The sequence below is a fragment of the Zingiber officinale genome, chromosome 8A (assembly GCF_018446385.1).
Source record: "Zingiber officinale cultivar Zhangliang chromosome 8A, Zo_v1.1, whole genome shotgun sequence".
In the NCBI taxonomy this organism is placed as follows: Eukaryota; Viridiplantae; Streptophyta; class Magnoliopsida; order Zingiberales; family Zingiberaceae; genus Zingiber; species Zingiber officinale.
In genome coordinates this window covers 69809044-69831851 of record NC_056000.1, presented here as the reverse complement: position 1 = coordinate 69831851, position 22808 = coordinate 69809044, and the positions used below count along the sequence as shown (strand labels likewise).

The 22808-nt window shown below is 35.0% G+C and overlaps 3 protein-coding genes and 1 long non-coding RNA gene across 5 annotated transcripts; 1 reads left to right on the top strand and 3 right to left on the bottom strand.

Annotated features, from left to right (window-relative positions):
• The first annotated feature begins 303 nt into the window (after nucleotides 1-303).
• On the top strand, nucleotides 304-4511 carry LOC122009435 (small ubiquitin-related modifier 2-like). Its single transcript, XM_042565594.1, has 3 exons — nucleotides 304-516; nucleotides 4044-4193; nucleotides 4278-4511. Exons 1-3 carry the CDS (start codon nucleotides 439-441, stop codon nucleotides 4344-4346), a joined length of 297 nt encoding a protein of 98 aa, XP_042421528.1. The 5' UTR covers nucleotides 304-438; the 3' UTR covers nucleotides 4347-4511.
• A 3860-nt stretch (nucleotides 4512-8371) lies between these two features.
• Nucleotides 8372-13863, bottom strand: LOC122009434 (ubiquitin carboxyl-terminal hydrolase 2-like). Of its 2 annotated transcripts, XM_042565592.1 has the most exons (3): nucleotides 13777-13862; nucleotides 10788-13513; nucleotides 8372-9038 (listed from the first exon to the last, which is right to left on the bottom strand). In XM_042565592.1, exons 1-3 carry the CDS (start codon nucleotides 13852-13854, stop codon nucleotides 8804-8806), a joined length of 3039 nt encoding a protein of 1012 aa, XP_042421526.1. In that variant the 5' UTR covers nucleotides 13855-13862; the 3' UTR covers nucleotides 8372-8803. The 2 variants fall into 2 exon arrangements, with proteins under 2 accessions (XP_042421526.1, XP_042421527.1); XM_042565593.1 differs by having other exon boundaries at nucleotides 10788-13863.
• A 176-nt stretch (nucleotides 13864-14039) lies between these two features.
• On the bottom strand, nucleotides 14040-17597 carry LOC122009433. Its single transcript, XR_006119563.1, has 2 exons — nucleotides 17344-17597; nucleotides 14040-14357 (listed from the first exon to the last, which is right to left on the bottom strand). It is a non-coding gene; the product is annotated as an uncharacterized LOC122009433 (long non-coding RNA).
• An 896-nt stretch (nucleotides 17598-18493) lies between these two features.
• On the bottom strand, nucleotides 18494-22530 carry LOC122009432. Its single transcript, XM_042565591.1, has 2 exons — nucleotides 21319-22530; nucleotides 18494-19880 (listed from the first exon to the last, which is right to left on the bottom strand). Exons 1-2 carry the CDS (start codon nucleotides 21591-21593, stop codon nucleotides 18605-18607), a joined length of 1551 nt encoding a protein of 516 aa, XP_042421525.1. The 5' UTR covers nucleotides 21594-22530; the 3' UTR covers nucleotides 18494-18604.
• Between the last annotated feature and the right edge of the window lie 278 nt (nucleotides 22531-22808).

Here is a 22808-nt window from a genome sequence, read left to right as displayed (position 1 = left end):
TATTTTTAACAAAAGAAGTATTAATGATTCTAATAATTAATGACGCTAGTTTAATTTAATAAAATTAGAATTTAATTTAGTGTTCATTTTTTAAAAATATTTTTTTTTTTTACACTAGAATAGTTTCGTTTATAACTAATAACATAATAATAATAATAATAATAATAAACGCGTGATACGAACGCCAATAAGAATAACAACTGGCCCTCATATTCTATCTATTTCTCGCAAATTCCTATTGGCGGACGCGAAAGCAAATATAAACTGCGATTTTGAAATCCGTTCTTTCGTGCATAATAAAAGGCCCAGTAGGGGGCTCCGTCCGCCGCGCACCACTTTCTTCCCTTCTCTTCGTCCTGCGATTAAATACGTCGTTTCCGCTCACCAAAACCCTAAATCCCGTTCCTTTTTGTCGATTCGGCCGATCAGCGACGGAGGATGTCGGGGGCTGGAAACGAAGAAGACAAGAAGCCGGTGGATCAGGCGGCGCACATCAATCTCAAGGTCAAAGGGCAGGTTGGTTTGCTACCACTTCTCCGTTTCCCCCGATTGTTCTTCCTCTTGTTCTCGTCTCCCTGGTTTGCCTGTGTTTTTTCTTGGCATGTTAACGGCGTCTATGTTGATTCTCAATTGTGGGTTTTTATTCCCTCGATTGATGAGGAAGATATTTGACTTTTTTTTTTTAAAAAAAAACAATTCTTACGGTAATATATATTTCTGAGAAGTTTTCTTACTTTTTGCAAACAGCGCTGGTACTAGGCTACGAGGCTTTAATTCTGTGCTGTTGTTTTTTGCACATTGCCAGGTCTAGGCTTCTATTTAAGCCTCTATCGTGGCCCGCCATTTATCCTTTAAAACACTAAAAGTTAATGTCTTTTTATATGATATTTAAAATGAGTTAACGGAGATAAGTTACAAGGTAAAAAAGAAAAAGATTTAATCATCTCTCAGATAATTGTTTGTGTGATGCTGAACGTATTAAGTGAAGATTGAAAAAAAAAATAGCTATGAGGCTTAAGTTTCTCCATAAGAAGGCATATAGAAGGTTCTATGGTACCTAGAAGGTAACTAATGGATCACACAACGAATTCTCTGGTACCAGTATAAGTGAGATATTTTGATGTGTAAGGGAAACTTCAGCCTTTGGAGTAAGACTTAGGGGATGACACTTGCTCGTGCCATATAGTAAATGGAGGAAAACTGCCTTAAACTTTGCGAGGGATGGAAAAGGCTGAAGATTAATAAAAATAATATGCGTATGATTTACAAAAAAAAAAAATGTGGTAATAAATCTTGACTAATGGAAGGTTTTTTTCGATGGAAAAAATTGAATGAATTTAGTGGATGGTGTATAGTGATAAAGGGAAATCATAGGAAAAATCTAGATAATGTTTTAAAAATCATTCAATTAATTTTATTATTATTAGAAATGATTGAATTTTTTATATAGCTTTGCATTAAGCTCAATCGTGGGTTAAGACTTAAATCCATGTTTTGGCCACAAATTAATATTTATCTTGTTGAATAAATCTAGTCTCATGTTTATGCATCCTGACCTTTTTCATTTTCACTTTTCAAAATGAAAAATTAAAACACCCCGGAGGCTAAAAGTTATATATAGTTCTACTAAAATAAGTCTGAACTTGTTGAGTTTTCTTTTACCATGTAGAAGTTTTGAGCTTACAGATTTCTAGGAAAGTGATTCTTCATATGTGACTCATACATGCAGCATATTTTTCTAGCATAACTCTTCCTCTCCCCTAGAAAACTAACATCAACCTTTAATTAGGTTGCATGCATACTACACTTTTTTTGGTTGAATGACTCTTCCTCTCCTCTAGAAAATGAGTATCAACCTTTAATTAGGTTAAGTTAGTTTGATTTTGATTATGAAGATAAGTATTTTAATATTTGAGAGGTTAAGGCTTGCTTTTGGCGCTATTTCTCTTGCTTTATTGAATAGAAAAAATTTATAACCCAACTCATACCTTTAATTACCCTTTAAATTAATTAGGTTCCATGCATGCACCATGTTTTTCTAGCATAACTCTCCCTCTCCCCTAGAATATTAACATCAACCTTTAATTAGGTTGCATGCATACTACACTTTTTTGCTTGAATGACTGTTCCTCTCCTCTAGAAAATGAATACCTTTAATTAGGTTGCATGCATGTGACACATTTTTCTTTCACGAGCCCTAGAAAATGAACCTCACATTGCAAACTTATTTCTCTTTGCATTGTTCTTCAATATTTGAAGTTAGTTTGATTTTGATTATGAAGATAAGTATTACAATATTTGAATGTTAGTGAATTTTATATTTATATTATTGTTTAATACTATATGGATTATAATTTTGTTAGTGAAATATGTTGGCATAAATTTCTTATATATGTTTGAATTGGACAAATTTATAACCCAAAGGCCACCTATCACCTTAGGCCCCATAGCACTCATGCGCTTTTGGATACCTTATGCCTTAAATTGCTATGCATACTTCCTTATATTGTTTTTTATTAACTTATTTGTGGGCCTAGAGAGCTTATTTTAAAGGCTTGTCATCCCATTGTTAGATTTAGTTGTCTACTTGATATTAAAGTTAGTAACTTTGACAAATGAGCCTAATATTATCTCAGTAATAATCAATGTGACTCTAAAGAGGACAATCAAAAGTGTGAGACATATTGTCTTACACTGTTCTTATGTTCATTATCCCATAGCATCAGATCAAGGTTGTGATGATGTTGACATCCCTTCTCTTATGACCCATATTTGTTTTTGTTTTTTTGTTGTTGCATCAATCTAGTATTAAAGACAAACACTTGATTTGGTGTTTGATTTTTTTATTTTCTCATTTCCTATTTGTTAACTCTATTGTCGATCCAGCCTTTTGCACCAAACATCTTGTTGTATTGGACAGACTCAGATTACCTTGCTAATGTCTAAATTTACTATTTTTCTCTTTGAAAATTACTTTATTTATTTGTTAATCAACATCTCCTGCATTTGAATTAATTTGTTTTTAAAAAATCATGAATATTCTAGTTCATTATCTTGTACATTTATAAACTCATCATTAAAATAAAAAACATCTTATAAACGACCTCTTGTTTAGTTAACCCATCTTCTGTCATATTTATTCATAGAATAAACTCATCAATACAAAAAAATCTTGTTACCCTTTTTATGTTATTTTACTTAATAAGTTCAGTGTATGATGTTCTATATAATGCATATAGATTCATAAACAACTTGTAGACTCCCTTAGTTTTAGTGGCTGATTGTATTCTAATGTATTTTTTTTTTGTCACGTAGTTGCTACAATGATAAATCTAATCTGTATGACATGAACCATATTGAATGAGTATGAATTTGTTGTAGTTGCTAGCAAATGTTTGTAAATTGATTAGGACCACTATAACATGATATGAGTAGACCCATGTGATGATCCAAAATGAAATGACTGCATATTTTAAGTGTGGCTGAATATCTAGCTTGATAGTTTACACAAGTATTGTAACAAAAAGTCTGATGATGTCCCAAGTCATCCGACAAAGTTGTTTGGGTTAGTCAAAATCCTATGTTTTTGTCTACTGAATTGTAGTTTATAATGATACGCTGTCATATTGAACATTTTGTTCACATCCTCGATTAACTGTATATCATCTTTCCACCCTGTTCTATTACCTATGTCAACTAGAGAGGAAGAACGCGTGTTCTTTCAACTGCTTGATTTAACCTTTGCCAAACAACAAATATTTCCTCCTTAGTCTTACAGGCAACGATTCTTCTCAATTCTGTTTGAGAGAAAGACATTTCTTGATTGAGGTTGTTAAAAGTATCTTTTGATATATCGATTTGTCGATAACGTATCCTGTTATTTGCAATCTGGATCGTGAATTTAGTGTATGCATACTGATGTGGTGTAATAGAATTGTGTTGGCTGGTTCATTTCTACTATGCATCTTTATTTTCATGCATTAAAGTTATGGGAGTTTCATATCACAGTCCTCATTTTCCTTTTCTTTAATTTTTTTTCTTAGGATGGAAATGAAGTCTTCTTCCGGATCAAGCGCAGCACTCAGCTGAAGAAACTCATGAATGCCTACTGTGATCGCCAATCTGTGGATTTCAATTCCATTGCTTTCCTGTTTGATGGCCGTCGGCTCCGTGGTGAGCAGACTCCAGAAGAAGTGAGTAGATCATCACTCTTTGTTTTACCCCCATCTAGTTTCCATCGTCTTGTCTTCTTCACTAATTGCTTTTTTCCTTTCTAGCTTGATATGGAAGATGGTGACGAGATCGACGCCATGCTGCATCAAACTGGAGGTGGCCTTCAACCGTAGAGGACCATTTTGGTTCTTGATTTTGCTAATAATAATTATGACTCTGTAAACTAAAATGGTGGACCAAATGCATATATTTGCTAGCTACATGTTTTACTTGCTCAAGTCAAGTGTAATGATGGTGAAGCTTCAATTACTGGTACCATGTTACTAGCGCACTCCTAATCTTCTCTATTTTGATTGCTTGTGTTTTGTTGAAAAATTATGTTTGCTTTAACGCATGTTCTTGTGAAAAATATACAGTAAATCAAATTTGTCTTGTTTTTCTTGGCAAATAGTTTAAAAGGGCTTTTATTATTAAAGGCAGTTTGGTGTATAAAGTTTTTGCCAATGCGGGTTTTCTGTGCAGTTTTATTTTGTTTTACAAGAGGTTGCTTTGATACCAATTTGTCATCACACAGTAGTAATTTTATTTTTGCGTCGACACTTCCTTTCGGGCTTTTATTGTTTAGAAAAATATTAAAGAATCTAATTTTTTATTTTTTGAAACTTATTACTGCGGTGACATCTGGTTAGGCGTAATGCAATGTTATTTATAATGTAATTAAATTTGGAATGGAATGTAATTAATATTATATTATTATTACTGTGTATGTAATTTTTAATTATAAAGGTGATTATATTTTATTTGTGGGTCTATTAATTTTTATTATTATAAAGATGATAAAAATATTTTATGTTTTTTTGTTGGCGGGAGTCTGTGGTGGGTGATTGTAGTTGATAGACGATGGTGGTAGGTGATTGCGATTGGTGGTCATCGGCAGATATATTTTGTATATTAAATCTTAGAGTTGGAATATAATTCAGATTATATATTATTCGTTGGAATATAATTCAGATTAGATATTATTATTATTGTAATTCTGATTTTCAGAATTATAAAAATTTATTGTCTTGTAATCCAAATTATAAAAATTTATTATTTTTTTAATCTAAATTATATTATATTACAGGTATAAAATTATATCAAATAAAATAATCAATATTATAATATAATTTTGATTATATTTACAAGGTTGATTACTCACCATACACAGCCTAAATTCTTAAAGATAGGTTATAGTTTGGTTTAAATGTTAGAGTGGAATCTAGCTAATATTCTCTCCAATAGTAGCAAAGGTGGAATTTGCCATTCAAGTAAGATTTACGTCGATCTTAATAATCTATAAGAAGATAAATTAGAAAATTGTAGTTGGCTAATGTAGGGAGGTTGCTTTTTTTCTTAATTTTATCAAGATTCAAACCACTTGTCCTATGATAGTTACTTTGTCCTATACTAGTTAACTCAACCCTGTTCCAGGGGCAGCTAATGTTCTCTCCAAGATAGAAGCTTGAGTGTGATGATTTAATGAGGTTGAGGTAAATCGAAAAGTTATAGTTGATCAATATAAAGAGGGTATTATTTTCAATTTATCGAGATTCAAATCCTTGTCTTATAATAATAATTATAATCATGTCCAAGGAGCAACTAATGTTCTATCCCCGATGGAAAACTTCAGTGTAATGATTTAATCAGATGGTTTGTTCTCTAATTTTTTTTTAAACTAGATCCGGCTCATTGAATCCACTAATATGGTTGGTCTGACGAATCTGACAGATGATTAATCCGAAAGTTTTTTATTGGCATGATAGTGCACGCAGAGGATGGTGTAGTATAATATTTCAAGTTTGTCAAGGCCGGATTCAAGGTATATGCGATTAAGGCCTATGCCTATGCCCCTATTATATTGGGGCCCATAAATTTTACATATATATATATATTTATATAAATTAAATATAAATATTAATTTAAAAACATGAGTATGAATATTAAATATTTAAAATTACAGTTAAAATAAATTTTAGTCGAGATTTATTTTTATCGGTAATTTTAATTTTTTACAAGATAAATTATATTTGGTCAAAAAATTTAATTTTTTTATAGATTAAATTTGGATCATTTTTATTTTTTTTTACTCGTGTTAGATTTAATTGATGATTTTTAATTTTTTACTATTAAAAATAGATTTAGTTGGTAATTTTTTTTTATTTTTTATTAAAATTTAGCTAGTAATTTTAAATTTTTTAATGATAAAAATTTAATTTATTAATCAAAATTAAATTTGGTTAATAAATTAAAAAATATTTATTGGTTACACTTAATTTATATATATAGTTTTTTGATAAAAATATTTTTGAAAGTCAAAAATATATTCAATAATAATGTAGTATTTTATAGTAATTTTAATTTTTTACTAGATAAACTATATTTGGTCAAAATTTTTAAATTTTTTATAGATTAAATTTAGATCATTTTTATTTTTTTTACTCGTGTTAGATGTAATTGGTAATTTTTAATTTTTTACTATTAAAAATAGATTTAGTTGGTAATTTATTTTTATTTTTTTATTAAAATTTAATTAGTAATTTTAAATTTTTTAATGATAAAAATTTAATTTATTAATCAAAATTATATTTTGTTAATAAATTAAAAATATTTATTGGTTACTTAATTGACATATATTTTTTTTGATAAAAATATTTTTGAAAGTAAAAAATATATTCAATAATGTAGTATTTTACCATAATTTTAATTTTTTACTAGATAAACTATATTTGGTCAAAAATTTTAAATTTTTTATAGATTAAATTTGGATCTTTTTTATTTTTTTTACTCGTGTTAGATTTAATTGATAATTTTTAATTTTTTACTATTAAAAATAGATTTAGTTGGTAATTTATTTTTATTTTTTATTAAAATTTAATTAGTAATTTTAAAAATTTTAATGATAAAAATTTAATTTATTAATCAAAATTAAATTTTGTTAATAAATTAAAAATATTTATTGGTTACTTAATTGATATATATTTTTTTTTGATAAAAATATTTTTGAAAGTCAAAAATATATTCAATAATGTAGTATTATTTCTTTCTTAAATTTTATTTTTCTTTTATTTTTTTAATAATTCACCATCAATATTTTCTAGCTAAATATTTTTAGATAAATAAATTTTATTAATAATTTATTAAAATTAAAATTGATAAAAAGACAGTTTAATTCACGAACCTCCCATTAATGATGGATTCTGAGGAAGAATCTATTATACGTTATACGTAGTGACTATATCTAGTACTCGTATCTATTTTCTCAGTCACACAATAATTTTATTATTGTGTCGAGACTTTCCTTCCTCGAAATTAAAAATGATTGATATTTGTTTAAAAAAAATTGTAATTAAAATCTATATTAATAATATTACAATAATTTATTACTGTTTCTAAATTAGATAACATAATTTTTTTTTTATTTTTTAAATTTTATTAATAATAAAAAAGTGAGGTTTGACATAAGATAAAGTTATTGTTACGTGGTATAGTTGTCACTACTTCTAATTGTATAAATAATCATTGACAATATATGAAAATGCCCTTTTAAATCTTACTAACAGAATTAAATGCCGCTTCCGGGATAGGGTTAAATTGACTAATACTGGATAGATATTGTTACAATAGGCAAGGTGTTTAATCTTGACAAAGTCAAGAAAAATGCTCTTCCCGCAGTGACCAACAACGGCTGCTTTTCGATTTACCTCCTCACATATAATTGTAGGTTCGATCTTGTTGAACTGCTAGGATGACAAATTCATCTTTTATGATAACTAATAAAATTAAATAGTTTTAATAATATTTATTTATTAAAATATTAAATTTATTTTTCCACTAAAGCCTCCAGAATGGTTGAGACGGTCTGAAGTTTTTCATCCATCATATAAAAAGGAGGCACCTTCTGCATGGGTAGTTGATTTGTCATTGTGATAACATTTGAGAACAAAATACTACTAAATTATTTATTTGAGAATAATTTAACAAAACTTGGATTTTGTAAAGAAAATAGTTTATGCGATAAAAATTGTAATAGTTAAAGCTTCAAATCTCAAAGAAAATAGTTTATTTGATAAATATTGCTAATAGGCGGTAAGGGTTGCAAGCCATGCCTAGTTAGACCACATGCTATGCTAGACACATTCTAATTTCATGCTACGACTAGATTAATACAAGTTTTATTCAGTGGCAAAAAAAGCTATCCATCGAAACGAATCTCTACAAGCATTTCATGTTATACAATGAACCAGCTATTCAGAGCAAATTCGTATTCAAAATGTATATAATTCATGAATAAAAACCTTGAGATTTAAAGCATCCTCCCAAATGTGGGGGTGCAAAGTATACTGAATATCTCAAACAAGAACAATTCTTTCAAGTGATGCGCCCGGGAAAACTTGTGGCACCAAGAAGCCAATCCACCACAGTTTCTTCTCAGCAGAGTTTCGAGTGCAATTGGTCGCATACCAATAGCGCATGAGAATCCTTAGACTGTCTGCCCCATGGTTTGCACTCTCCACATGGCGAGTTTGTGTAGTTCCCAATGTTTTCGCCTGCTTCATGAGGATTTTCGAAAGTTTAAAATAATCGACAATTACATCTTCTCGTAGAACAGAATGTAAGCTTCAGACTGAAGGACTTCAGACAATGCAGCCTCTCTGATGTGTGCATCACTAGCATAAAACCAGGAGGATGAATTTACATCCTTCCTCGCTTTCCCGCTGTTCCTTTGACCTCGCACATATGCAATATAATGACCGCCAGACATGCCCCCCGAGTGTACGACCACCCCAAATAGGGAGTAGCTGCAGTTTTCCTTTTCCTCACACCTAAAAGAAGAAACAAGCAATACGGATATGTTATTAGAACACAATATTCTACATCTTTGGTTGTTCCTAGTTTTTAATTTAAACAGAGCTGATATTATAAAACTGTAGCATATTATTCTGCAACAATAAAGGTGGTATCACACGATAGGAAAAGCAAACCACTAGAACTGTTAGATGAACAGATTGCACAAGAAGCATAATGCGAATAGTAAGCATTGTAACAAACAACTACATAAGCTCTTTGAAGTTTTATAACTAGAATGTTATGTAATTCCACTACTCAAAAATCCAAGTCTTGTACAGCATCTCTGTCATTGCGAGTCAGGAAGTAGGTTTATGCTTTTCATCTCAACCACTGAGACCATGCTCTCATCTGATACACTTTTGCTTCCTTCCTGCCAAAGTTATCCTTCCAAAACTACATGGATAAGAGAGAAGCGGAAAAAGAATGGTAGGTTGCCTAGTAACCGAATTTTGTAGACAGAGACCAAGATATACATATATTAATCTTTGCATCTTTAGATTCCTTCCACTAGAAGTAAACATATCCATGGATCATGAAAAGGGCAATTGACATTTGACAATTTTACTTCAAGACATGATTTCTAGCAATTTCAACAGATCATTTGCAGATATTTTGCCCCTTGTGATTCTTAAATGTTGATAAGGCAAGGCATGTTAACAACACTTGGTAAAAAAAAATAAGTGTCCTACAGCACTCAAGCATTGAAAATGCTCGATGAACAACAAATATTAGATTTGGGTCAGGAGTTTGAATCTTGTAAGTGGGTGAGAGTACTTGAGCGGTGCAATTGTGGCAAAGAGAGAGAATCTGGCATTCATATGTGCTGGGACAGGGACAAACTACAACAATTGCAACTTTGCTGCCTTCCTCTCCACTTATTCTCATCAATTCTCTTATCACCTATTCGGTATGAGTATACCCATTGCAATCCGCTCCATTTTTTCAGCGAACACGAAACAAGACAACCTTGGTACTACCTCAACACCACCTTGATATCTGCTGGTGAGGATGACGCTCTTACATTTTGCCCATGCCAGTACGGTGCTAATTTCAATTAATCAGCGAAATGAGATATTTCACTTGTGCCATTCAAATCGATGGTATTTAAAACCATGATGACAAGGTTGACATGATATAACCAATGTTTACTAGAGAAGAATGAGTATGAAGTCAAATAAATAAAAGTGATTTGCATAGCATATATCCAAAAACATGCAATCATTGTCCTTAAAATACCAAAATTTATGAACCTGCAGCAAGGGATTGCTAGAAAGGACAAAAGGTGTTAGATGTCAATAAATATAGTTTGTTGGAAAATTTCTTGTTTATTTGAATTAGTTATTCCCATGACTTGGTTTCCTATCATTTCAATGTCACTACGTGCAAGTGTGGTACCTCTCAGTAAGTGAAAACTACACCCTAAGAAAGGCTCATCTTATAATTTATGCTGAATACAAACTGTGAAAATATAAATTAATCACTATACCACTTGAAAAACAATTACTCTGCATATCCAAAAAAAACCATTATTTATCAAGGTTCAACTTTCTAGCTAACAAGATCTAGTAAAATCACCGTAAGCATGAAAAAATAGAATTAGTTACAGAGACCAGTGCTTAAGCATAGATATGGATTTCTACTCCCAAGATTCCAAATGAATTAGTTACACTGGTGGTATGGAAAAGAAATTTATTTCTTTTTCTTTTCAAATAAATATTTTTTACCTTGGATCGAGATATAGCCTCAAATCAAGTATCTCTTGAAAGAGAACATGACCCCTCAATTTACTTAACCGGCCACGAGCATCTTGACTAAATCTCTTCAAATGTATTGTCAAAATGGGTGGTATTTTGCTGATCAGAATCCTTTTAGTTGCATCCCTCTTAACCTTCTTCTTTGCAGGTTCTTTTTTTTTTACCCGTATATCTTGGGCTGCACAAGCTTGACCTGACAGATTTGAACCCTTTTTGCATAAATTAATTGCAAGTTTGCCATTTCTGCAAGGATTCGTTAGGTTTTCTCCAATATCATGTAGGGAGCTAGTCAAAGTAGCTGCTAGAGCTTGTCCACTAACTTGAACTTCTTCCTGGACACTTACAGTTTTGTCACTCTCAATTTGCTCGGGCCTGGAATCGGCAAATTCCTGATCTTCAGTGATCCCATTTGGTTTATCTATTTGATCATTCAATATATAGTCTGGTAAAACTTTGCCGTTACCAGCAGCTTCATTTTTAAATTTTCCTTCCTCTGAACCGCAACCAATATTTAATTTATGTTCAGAATTGTGCTTTTCTGAGAGTAACTCAGTCTCTGCACTGACCGATGCTGTCCCTCTGTTTCCTAAATTGCTAAGACCAGTTGAATGGAGATCGCTAACCTGATAACCAAGAGAATTTTTTTCAGTTGTGCATTCATCCCCTTCATCTTGAAACTTCATCATATTTGTGTTGCCTAGTGTTGGTAGAAGATCACTCTTGCATGGCTCATCAGTAATCATATCACTTGACAAGGCCTCAGAACAGTGCTCACAGTACCATGCATGTTCATCAGACAAAAGCTCCATGTTGGTAAATAATGCTAGACAACTTTCAATTGAAACAATATTTTCACTATTATCCACTTCCTGATTAGTTTCACAACTGTTATTGGCCCAGAGAGTCACAGGTGCCTCTTCAGCCATGCCAGTGTCAGTCTTGAGCTCTGAAGTCACCTCTGGTTCATTAAATAGATCACCAAATCCATCAAATTCAACTTCCGCCTGTACAGAGTTAGCAACAACAGCTGCCTGCACACTTTGTTCCTTCACTGAATTTCCAGAGGATGACTCGTTATCAGGACTATGAGAAGAAGTCACACCAGTCATGACACCAGTGGTGCAATCTAGTGCTTCATAAGGAAGTAAAATAACTCCAGCATCATGCACACATGAAGACGAAGTGTCATTTCTGCTAAAATTATCAATGTTAGAATCTGAAGAAACTTTCAACTGTATAGAGGAATCGTCTACTTCTGAACCAATGGAAATTTTATTTTCATTCTGGGATAGTTGACTGCTATCAGGAAGGTTAGAAGATTGAGTAGCCAACTCTAAAGCATCTGATGTCATAGTGGGCTCTGGAAGATAATCCATCCATGAGGAACCCTCTGCTTCTGAAGCAACATCTAGTGCTGTTTCTGGTACAGCAATGTCCCAGTTATTGTCTTCTTCTGTTTTGGGTGGATCAGATGACTCACAATTCTCCACCGAGGAAGTATCTCTTTCTTCTGGTCCGCAATGAGGCATGATAACAGATCCTCTAGCACTTGCCTTTTCTCGAAATTTCCTACTTTTATTTCTTTCTTTTGGAGGTGGCTTCCTTTTAGGTGGAGGAGGTGGAGCTTTCTTAGAAGTTGACTTCTTTGAAGGTACTGGTAGCGATAAATCTAGGAATGGTTCATGAACTGTAGAAGAATGCCCACATTCAACACAACGCACCGTGCTAGATAGCTGGCCACCAAATATATTATCAACCAAAGTACTCTCCAAATTTGGAGAGCCTTGACCACTAGAGTCCTGTTCTTTTCTGGCATTTCTGTCTTCGGCATACAAACCATCAAGCAAGCAACGTAGCAATTCATGGCTGTCCTGCTGCTGGTAGCCTCTAAACTGTGGTGCTTTGGAACATATACATCCAAAAATATTCTTTGGGTTCAATACACCTTTAGTAGTTGCCCCAATACTTGTTTCGCTGAAAAGTTTCTTCAATGCCATAGTAAGTGGTCCAATAGGCCTGTTCAAGCTCACCATGAACTGCCTCAGCAAATCTATGGCCAGAAGGTTCTGCATCACTGAATTAAAGAAACAAGTGTTTCCGAGATTCGATAACCCTCTTATCACATACCCCTTTCCATCCTGCAAGGTCAAAGGTTCAGGCTCTAAAACTTCAACCCTCTTATCATCTCCAACTGATTTAGTCTCTCCTGCATCAGCCAAGACGTTTGGTAACTCAATATGGATCGCTAGATTGCATGAGAAGCACCAGCCGCTCCTAGGCTTGTCCAATCTCACCATGAGATCATGGTGCTCCTGCTTCGAATGCCTGCGGGCATGGCCGTAAGGCACCGAATCATTCACTGCTCCCCCGCAAAAGCAGCGATTGCAATCCAAACAGATCCAAAAGAGATGCACCTCCCTCTTTTTCTGCGGCTTACCCTTCTTACCCCCGCCCATTCTAGCAGGAGAATCATCCCGGCAGTCCTCGCAAGCGGATGCAACATTGGATGACGAAATTCCCAGAAGAACCTGATTCAATTGGACACTTTCTTTATTGTAGTGGCTACAGGATTCTCCATCCATGACATCCCCACCATCTGCATCCTCCTTGGGATCGCTTGCTCTCGGATCAGATTGGATGGATCCAGACGAAGCCCGCGGAGGCACTCTGCGAGGGTTCCGCCCCTTACTTTTCACCTTCTTCCCCATTGATACCGATCACGATCGTGAATGGAATATACAAAACCAGTAACAAAAAAGAGAGAAAATCGATCCAGAAACAAGGAATCAAAGAGCAAAATTTCTTCCCCACCAGAATCTTACTTGATTCAAAAAAAAAAAAACACAAATTTACCGAGACGGAGAGAAAAAAAAATCCGATCTCCGTGCGAGAAGAGAAAAAATTGACAAGAGAAGGATCGAAATGGGATGATCCAAGGAGCCGGCGGAGAGAGACAGACCTCGAGGCTGGTAAGCAGTGGGGAGAACGCACTCCGGCAAGCGCTTCCGCTCCCCCAGGTACACGAACAGTAAAACATTGGCGCATGGGAAGGTTCGAGGGTTTTTGTTTCGACTGAGCCCGTTCAATTCCGGGTCGGACTAGTCCTGGGGATGGATCCGGTCTGTTTTGAAATGGAGGCCCGACCCAGTCAATTTAAAGCCTTCTCGGCCACAAATGATTCATGAGAATTATTGTTATTATTATTATTATCTCAGTTGTTCATCTTCAGTGCAAAGCCAAACTTATCCAGAAAATTTTATTACAAATAGTCAGGCTAGAAAATAAAGAAACACAAATCTCTTTGACAAAAAAAAAAACAAACAAACAAAATGAACAAGAAGTTTAAAAAGAAAAAGAAAAAAAAATAAAAGTTTGATGTCACTGCTGCAACAGGATTCTTATACAAGTATCAAGAGAAACCATTTTAATGTTCCTTCTTTGAAGTGTTCAATCCAATGAGGCAGCCATCTCCTAAAAGGGCCAGAAGTCATCGCCGCCAGGCTTCTTCACAAAGATCTGATTGTACTCCGGCCGTGAAGTCTGAAAAGGAAGTAGAAAACTGTCATGATGACTCAGAACCATTTTCGATGCAAAGACACAAGTTGAACTAAGAAGTTCTGAGTTGCTTGACTCAGGTAGGCAGTTACAGAATTGATTCGGCAGAGGCACACGCGTAACTAACTTGTGGTTTGCACAACAATGAAGATTTTCAATCAAGAGCAACATCTGATCTTATTGTATCCGGGACTTATCATAATTCGAGTGGAACTGAGAAACTAAGCCAACTTTGTTATTATCTGGATAGGTCCTAACGCGACATCCGAACCTGATGTGTGGGTTTTGGAAGTGTTTTGGTTCTCTCAAGGTTAGTTTCAAATACATAGATGTACTTGAAGGCATTATCTTGTCGATGACAAGGATGAAATGGTTGCCAAGATCAAAAAGTTGCAGGTATAGTACTTTTCAAGTAATATCACTTCTTATTGGACTACTGAGAATTGCCTAACACCTATCGTCTACTGAGATTTGACAATTCAATGGTAAGAATTCGATCATCTATTTGTACATAGGTAATGAGAAGGGATGGCAATGTATAATGTACGTACATTATAATGTATGTATCATCTATTCTGGTACCTAATGTTGCTAGGATTACCAAGACATGTTAAGATAATTCAAGTTCCTAAACAGGATTACCAACACAGATGCAAGATTAATAACATAAAACAAATAACTCAAATGTGCGTATTTATACTAAATAAAAACAAATAACATACGACTAAGAAATCTCAAATGGGGAGACGGACAATGCACCATCAGAGGCGAACATACAATACGTATAAATATGAAATCTCTAATGTGCATATGTATACCAATAAGAAATTTCACTATGCACAAAAGAAATCTCATACGTTTTAAATGATGAAAAAGGTGAATAAGTATACCATCCTTTTTCAAGTCATGTGCAATTACTCACCTCCCAATGAAAGAAAAAAGGTTCGAAAAAAAGAAAACACTCATCTAAGAGTAACATATTCACTTGTTTTAGAAACTATGAAAAAGGACACATGGATGACAATTTTACATTTACTTTTTATTCTAAACCATACTAGGTATTTTAAGTACTACTGTTGGTTTGCTCACAATCAACACTATAATAGATTATTTACTCATATATCTCAAACAATGATAACAACCATGAAATGCAAACTTTAAATGTCAAAACATTTGTTTAATGTCTCTCTACTTGATGTTACCCCAGCACCTAGACTAGAGAAGATGTAGGCACCCCATTACTCATAAATCTCCTTACACTTCTCACAAATTGCGGCGCACACTTATAACCAAAAATCTATATACACTATTTCTTTGAGTCAATCAATGATTTTCAGATTACCATCTTCATTCATTGTATGTTCATCTGTTTTTGTTTTTTTGAATGACCTAGGAAAAATGTTATTTTTAAACAGTGTTGAAACAATACAATACATGAAGAAAAACAAAAGAAAAAAATATCAGTAGGTACAAATTTCTGCTGGTGTGATTTGAAGATAGCCTTTTTGAGAGGTATGCTTGTTATAATTTTTAACAACAGATGTCTTATGGAAAGAATTATGAAAAATATGGTTGTGAAAAAGTTGTACAAGTGTTGGATCCAGGGATGAAGGAAAAGCTGAAAAATATGGAACTGTATATGTTAAAAAGTTGATTGTCAAATGTTGGATCCAGTCATGAAGGAAAAAACTGAAAATTTCAAGACTACTCTTCATTGTTTACCCACTTGTATAAATGCTGATTATTCGCTTCTCTATTTTTTTAGTTACTCACATTCAAGTTGTACTTCTGCTCAAAGCATGATAGACGAAAGGTTCTAAGCTTGTTAAATTTTTGGTCAATAATTAGATTAAAATTTTATTTTTACCCCTGTACCTTATTTTTTCAAATACTCCACACTTCCAAATTTGTCATTTGACTCCCAAACTTTAAAAAAGCATTATTGAAATGACCCTTTCCACCATTAACAACTTACTGAACTAATATATTCATGTGCACCACTTGGTAGGCGCATGCTGATTTGCATATCAAAGATTTTGACCATTTTGAGCTTGTCAACAACATTAGAATACATTTCAAAAAATTTCTTGCCTAAACCAAATCAACTTGAGGTGGAATTTCTGATGGGAAAAATCAAAAAATTTGGACACTTTGTCAACTCTACCAGAGAGACATATCAAGATTTGTTTTTATCCTAAATACCTTATTTTGATGAAAATTCCATAACAAAATGATTGCAAATCAGCTTGTTGGCATTTATATATTCACAATTAAGCCTTTGCATATGGCGGGGTTTAGGCCTACCTTCAGTTCATGAAATTCTAATACTGAGGCATCAACCTATGTATCAAATGATACATTTTTGTAGACGGCAGTTTTGGTTACCAGGCTCACCTAATGTAAAAGGTGATAAACTGATAATTGATCATAACATAAGATGATAAATGATGATAACATAAAGATGGATACCTAAGACATTGAGGTGGTTTGATGTGGTTTTGCAAGGTCCCTTAGACTTGCTTAGAGATTTCTGGAGACCCTTGTTGAATCTCATTCAATTGTTGTTTTTCTTTTGTCTCCTTTCTAAATCAAGCATGTTTTCCTTGTTTCCATAAGAAATACACTCCAACATTCTTGTTCTTTTTATTAAAATACAGTTTCAGTATAACTAATTATCTTTGTCTTGTACATCTGTTGCTCTATGGTCGTGATATAGGAGGTTTGTGGAACCTAAGTTGTCAATAGTCAGCTGCTCTTTCTGTATGTAGAACGGAATCCTAGGCCGTGAAAATGGAAGATAATATTGAACATATTTAACCATAGAAAAACATGCTTTTGACATGCAGAAAAGGAGAAACCCCGACCCTGGACCTGATACGAATACGAAGATCTAAGATTTACAGAGTCGATTTAGATCGTAAGGAGCAACAGAGGCTACAATTAGGGTAGTTAAGTAAGACCACAGACTCACCAGATCTTTGAAAATTAGGAATGCGATTACGAAGAATAGGAAGAAGAGGATCTCGAACTCTGCGATCCGAACAAAGCAGAACACCGCGCTAACCGCCCTCGTCAGCAAGGGCTCCCTCCGGATCGCAGCTCCGCCGCGCCGCTGCATCGGAGATTGTTCGGAGGATGGTAAAACCCAGAGACCGTCACGGCGAATCGAAGGCCAGCGAGAAGAGAAAGCTCCGAAGCTTCGAATTGGGGGCAAATATGACCATGAAAGATGAAAAATTTACCCAAACACCCTTTATTATATAAGATTGTAAAAAATTATATATTACTTTATTAAAATATATGTTTAATAAACAATTTACAAAATACAAATAAAATTTAATAAATAAATTTATTCATAAATTATTTATTAGTTTTATTATAGATATCAAAATCATTAATGTTTATTTTTTTTATTTTATATATGTTTTTATTATTGAATGAATATAAATATATTTCTATTAAATTAAATATCATTTTTTTCTTAAATATTTAATTCATTTACCACCTGAGTTTGAGCTTCTTACTAACCCTACTATTAGTTATTCTTTTAATCAAAATACATTCCTCAATTGGCATTTGACTATGTATAATGAAACATTATTTTAAAATCATGTCCAATAACGTTCGATTCATTTACAATCCTAAGTTTTTTTTTATAGAAGTTCTTACTAACCCTACTGTTAGTCATCTTTTTAATCAAAATTCACTTGTCCATGGCCAATGATCATTCTGAAATAAGGAGACACAGAAGCGTTCATTTGTCAGAGATGGTGTTCGTTTCATTTGTCAAAGATCGTATTCGATAACGTTCGATTCATTTACAATCCTAAATTTCTTTATAGAAGTTCTTACTAATGTTATTGTTAGTCATCTTTTTAACCAAAATTCACTTGCCTACGGCCAATGGTCATTCTGAAATCAGGAGATATAATGAAGCATTCATTTGTTAGAGATGGTGTTAGATTCATTTATTTCAATTCATTTACCATCCTAAGTTTCTTTATAGAAGTTCTTACTAACCCTACTGTTAGTCATCTTTTTAACCAAAATTTACTTTCCCATGGCCAATGGTCACTCTGAAATCAGGAGACACAGTGAAGCATTCATTTAACAAGATGAACCATCCAATTCGATAAGTCATTTATCAACAATGTCGCATGTACAGTCTTTAACAATGAACCATGTTATTGTGTCAGCACAAATACAGAAACAACACCAATCTCAAACAATCATCAGAGCACCCACCTCGGTGACACTTGAATGGTGTTCCGACGAGGTCTTGGTGTCTGCTCCGAGCTGTTCCTTTTCTTCATGCTCGATGAGACTGTCGGGCTGCAGTAATCGTGATTCCGTGGAAGTAATGCCGCCCCTGGTGAACTTGTTTTTCTCACAGGAATTATGGTATTCTGTTTCTGCAATGCTGCTGAGTTTTGCTTATCGCAACTCCATCTGCTATAGTCGACACAACTACGACTCCTACCAACATTTTGGTACTTGGTTTCCAATGGACTCGGTATGTTTCTACTTTCCATTGTCTCGGCAGAGTACATTGTTTCCACCCCGCTGTCAAACCCATCCTCCAACATATCGATCGGAGATGCAGTGGACTGCACCTCACTGGAGCAGTCATTTTGCCAGGTACCAACCAGAGGAACATCATGATCAATGCCATTTTTACTCGATTGGTTCGAAGGTCTGCAATCATCATGGGCAGCTTCCTCAGAGAGCATGTGTCGAAGAGGTAACGGTAAAAATATAGGTTTTGGAGCCTTTGAAGGAGCATCTTCAACCTTTTTCACTGAATTGCGAGATTGTAAGATTTCCTGATCTGCAATTTGGGTCGAACGCAGATCCACCAGTGGAGTATCGTTGTAGGAAATCTTTCCGGCAATAGAACTGCTTGATACAGGAGTATATTTAGAGTGTTGAACCATTTGCAACGACGATGAAGCATTGTCATTCTCCTCGTTGGCTTTGAAGATCCGGCGAAGTGTGAAAGTCACACCAGAATACTCACTGTGTCCACTCGACATCAACCTACTCAGAGGTAATTTTGGCTTGCTAACCTCGTCTAAGTTTCCTTCCCAATGCTGATGTAGCCAATTGCAAACGATCGGGATAGGAATTCCAAATTGCATAGGGACATCCTTTTTCCATGAAGACAATGAAGCAGATCTTGTCGTCGGCGAGGAAGCAAGTTTCATGGGATCACACACCATAAAAGCTAGATTCCCTTGGATGTCAAAGCCAGCAGATCCCGGGAACCATGTGACCCCATCAGTCGACAATTTTATGAGGTTATCGGTAGCAATTACTACTTCTCCTTCACCAATTGCCAACTCTTCTTTATCCATGAATCCTAGAACATAAACTAGAGTCCCAAGCTCAAGACTCGATTTGCAGCAGGTTTTCAGGTAATGAGGCTGCTGCACCTGTGAGGATGAGTCGGCATCCATAGTATCGATCCCCACGATCGTCAGATCAAGAATGGAACTTGTAACGAAGAATCTGAAAAAAAAAAGGTTAAAACAAAACATGGAAACTTTGACACATGAAAAAAATAGAAGTGTTAGAAACATAAACTGATTCAGTTGCACGTACTTTGCGCGTTATATCTTACAACACTTCATTTCTTAATAAAACACAAAGTGAGCCACTAAAACACAGATTGACACTGAATGATCACAAATAACCTAATTCAAGTTATGACAAAAGACAGTAACTTAAATCACATAAATATAGTGTAAAATAAGGTAAACGATAAGCGAAGATATCATCCGTTAAATACTAAGCTGTATTGACCTTAGGATCCTACATTATACAAATTTTAAGAGGACTTGAATAATTGAATCAGAGCGGCGACTTATCAGATATACGAAACAATGTATCATATCAAGCAAAATTAATGAATTGAGACACTAACTGAACCATTTTAATGACAACTCCTCTAGCATTCCAACTCAATCGTCAGATTATAAGTCTATTCCATACCGGACCATACCCGAATAGGGTTATGTACATTTTTATTATGAGGATGAGTCATTTGAACATACATAAATAGATACTGAGTACTATATTCATTTCTTTTCTTTTGGGGGTTGATTGTACATCTTTTTGACATTTATATATAAGGTATAGTCTGACCAGGCCTATATGATATGATTGATCGATAGAAATACTCCAACACTCCACGTTTGTCATGTATTCCATATATCACATTAGATAGATATCATATTCATGGAATTTGGCTCACTTTCAAGATGCCTTGACACAAATTAAATATAAAGGTTCCAATGAAGTTAGGCAAAGTTACTGATGTTTAGAGAAGGAAGCTTTACAAATGAAACTGATAGTTTATCAATGTAAAGTCATACTCAAAAGTGAATCCAAAATGTTATGTGGAAAGTACTCGAAAAGCATAGTCATTGCTCCATACCACAACATCGTCATCCTTTCTCCTCTAAAATTTAGAGAAAATCGAGCTTCATGATTCTTCATAATTATACTATGCAGTGGAAAATCTGAAGAATGAAGCAACAATTTGATTCAAAATAGAGAATGGAAAAAAGTAGATTTTTCCTAAAAGTTGCATACTCAGATCTACGAGTTGAGGATCAAAACTAATATCGATCAAGTGGCCGATCAAACTTGTCCTCGCAGAATTATGGCAAACAGGGCTCTGACTTAAACATACCCGTTCATTGTGGTTGCGATTCGAAAGAACGATCCTAATTTTGGCACCAAGTTGAAAGGGATGTAACAACTCATTCAGCCTAAAATGACTGATCACTTGGGAGAAGGAACACTCCTCCAACTTCAGCACAGGACCTCCTTCAATCAAGTTTGCTAATCTTTCTTTCTTCTTAACCATAAATTTGATCAATGCATTTCATCAAACATATCGAGAATCACATATACCTAAATTGTGAGGGGAAAAGTGATTGACCTTTGAGGAACAAATCTGGCAGGGAGACGACCATGGCAGAGGGAGACCTCGGCGACCTCCGCAGCGGCTGCATTTGGGAGGTTGGCGTGAGTCGTGAGGAGAAGGTTGCGGTGGATGAGGAACCCTGTTCCTCTCACGCTTCCTCCGCCTCTGCTTCCGCCTCCGACAGAAATAGCCGCCAAGGCGGGACCTTTGGAGGCAAAAATGTCATCTTTGATCCTGCTCCCTACGCCCGAGCAAAAGCAGCACCGCTTCACCTCTCGCAAAAACCCCATCGCAAATCCCTCTTCTCGCCCCTGTGCAAATCTTCGCCGCCGACGCCGGCCGACACGTTACGACTCAGATCGTAACGGTGGAATCGAGCATCGCTGTCCTCCCGGGAAAAGAGGAAGGTCGTCTTTAAAGACGACCGAGAGCTTGATATTCTCCTCCCCGCTTAGTCTGTGACTCTGTGCCCCCGCTGATTCCTTTAGTGAAGTGCACAACGAGGATACTTAAAAAAATTGGGAAAATCAGAGTGGTCATATCACCACCTCATTCCTAGAATTTTTAAAGATACCACTGATGGATGAGCTGGTTTAGCCAAACCCAACCTGTCCTACACTTTGCTTAGGGTGTTTTCTTGTGACGGTGTTTACTTTGTTTATTTTTTTTATAATCTAACTTCGTCAAACTAATTCTCGAAGTAGTGTTCTTCAAATCGAATAGATCGTCTTAGTCGATTAATCGCCCAAAGAAACACAACCACAGGCGCCGGCTCCTGATCCGCCTGCATTTTCGGCCTCCGGCGCCGGCCTCTCAGAAGAGGATTTGCTGAACAAATTTGGGGGAATGGAGCCGTCAGAGCAGTCCGGATTGGTGTTGCTCCGACGAGCTACCAGGGAGAGCGGAGAACAACGGACCGCACTATACAAACCTCGGATCCTCACCGCATTGCGTTCCATGCTTCTCTCCAGCAGCGTCATCGTCCAGAACAACGTCACTGTTGCACTGGTCAATCTTTTGCTGGAGCATGAGAAGAGGGCCCTCGTCTTGAGGTCGGGCGTGGTATCGCTGCTCGTGGAAGAACTCAAAAGAGGCAACCCGGAGGCTCGCGGCATGCGGCAGAGAATCCTTTTCCCTCATCTTTTTCCGCGGGATTCTCTTCTCTTCCCTCTTGTTTCTCACCCTTTTCTCTTCCTTCATGTGAACGGATTTTCTTCCTTAGATAATCCTTTGCTGTTCTCTATCCGCGCCTCGGAATAAATAGAGCATAAATATGCGGAGACAGAGACGTTTGTCATGTTAGGCATGACTAAATGACACCAGATATAGCAATAAAAAAAAGGCGGCCGGATCATTTGGATTATTTTTTATTATCTAGGGGATGTTTGCTTTTCATATATTGATTGAGATATATGAAATTTATCTATAAAATAGATAGAAATTATGTATCTTTTATAGATGGAGATCATGCATCTTCACTAATACATGGAAAGGAAGTATCCTTT

Coding starts and splice junctions, on each gene's coding strand:
- LOC122009435 (XM_042565594.1), top strand. CDS start 439: ATGTCGGGGGCTGGAAACGAAGAAGACAAGAAGCCGGTGGATCAGGCG. Junction 517..4,043: donor ATCTCAAGGTCAAAGGGCAG/GTTGGTTTGCTA, acceptor TTTTTTTCTTAG/GATGGAAATGAAGTCTTCTT. Junction 4,194..4,277: donor GTGAGCAGACTCCAGAAGAA/GTGAGTAGATCA, acceptor TTTCCTTTCTAG/CTTGATATGGAAGATGGTGA.
- LOC122009434 (XM_042565592.1), bottom strand. CDS start 13,854: ATGTTTTACTGTTCGTGTACCTGGGGGAGCGGAAGCGCTTGCCGGAGT. Junction 13,514..13,776: donor CACTGCTTACCAGCCTCGAG/GTCTGTCTCTCT, acceptor ATGGGGAAGAAG/GTGAAAAGTAAGGGGCGGAA. Junction 9,039..10,787: donor AGGCTATATCTCGATCCAAG/GTAAAAAATATT, acceptor TTCTTCTTTTAG/GTGTGAGGAAAAGGAAAACT.
- LOC122009432 (XM_042565591.1), bottom strand. CDS start 21,593: ATGGGGTTTTTGCGAGAGGTGAAGCGGTGCTGCTTTTGCTCGGGCGTA. Junction 19,881..21,318: donor GCCAGATTTGTTCCTCAAAG/GTCAATCACTTT, acceptor TTTTTTTTTCAG/ATTCTTCGTTACAAGTTCCA.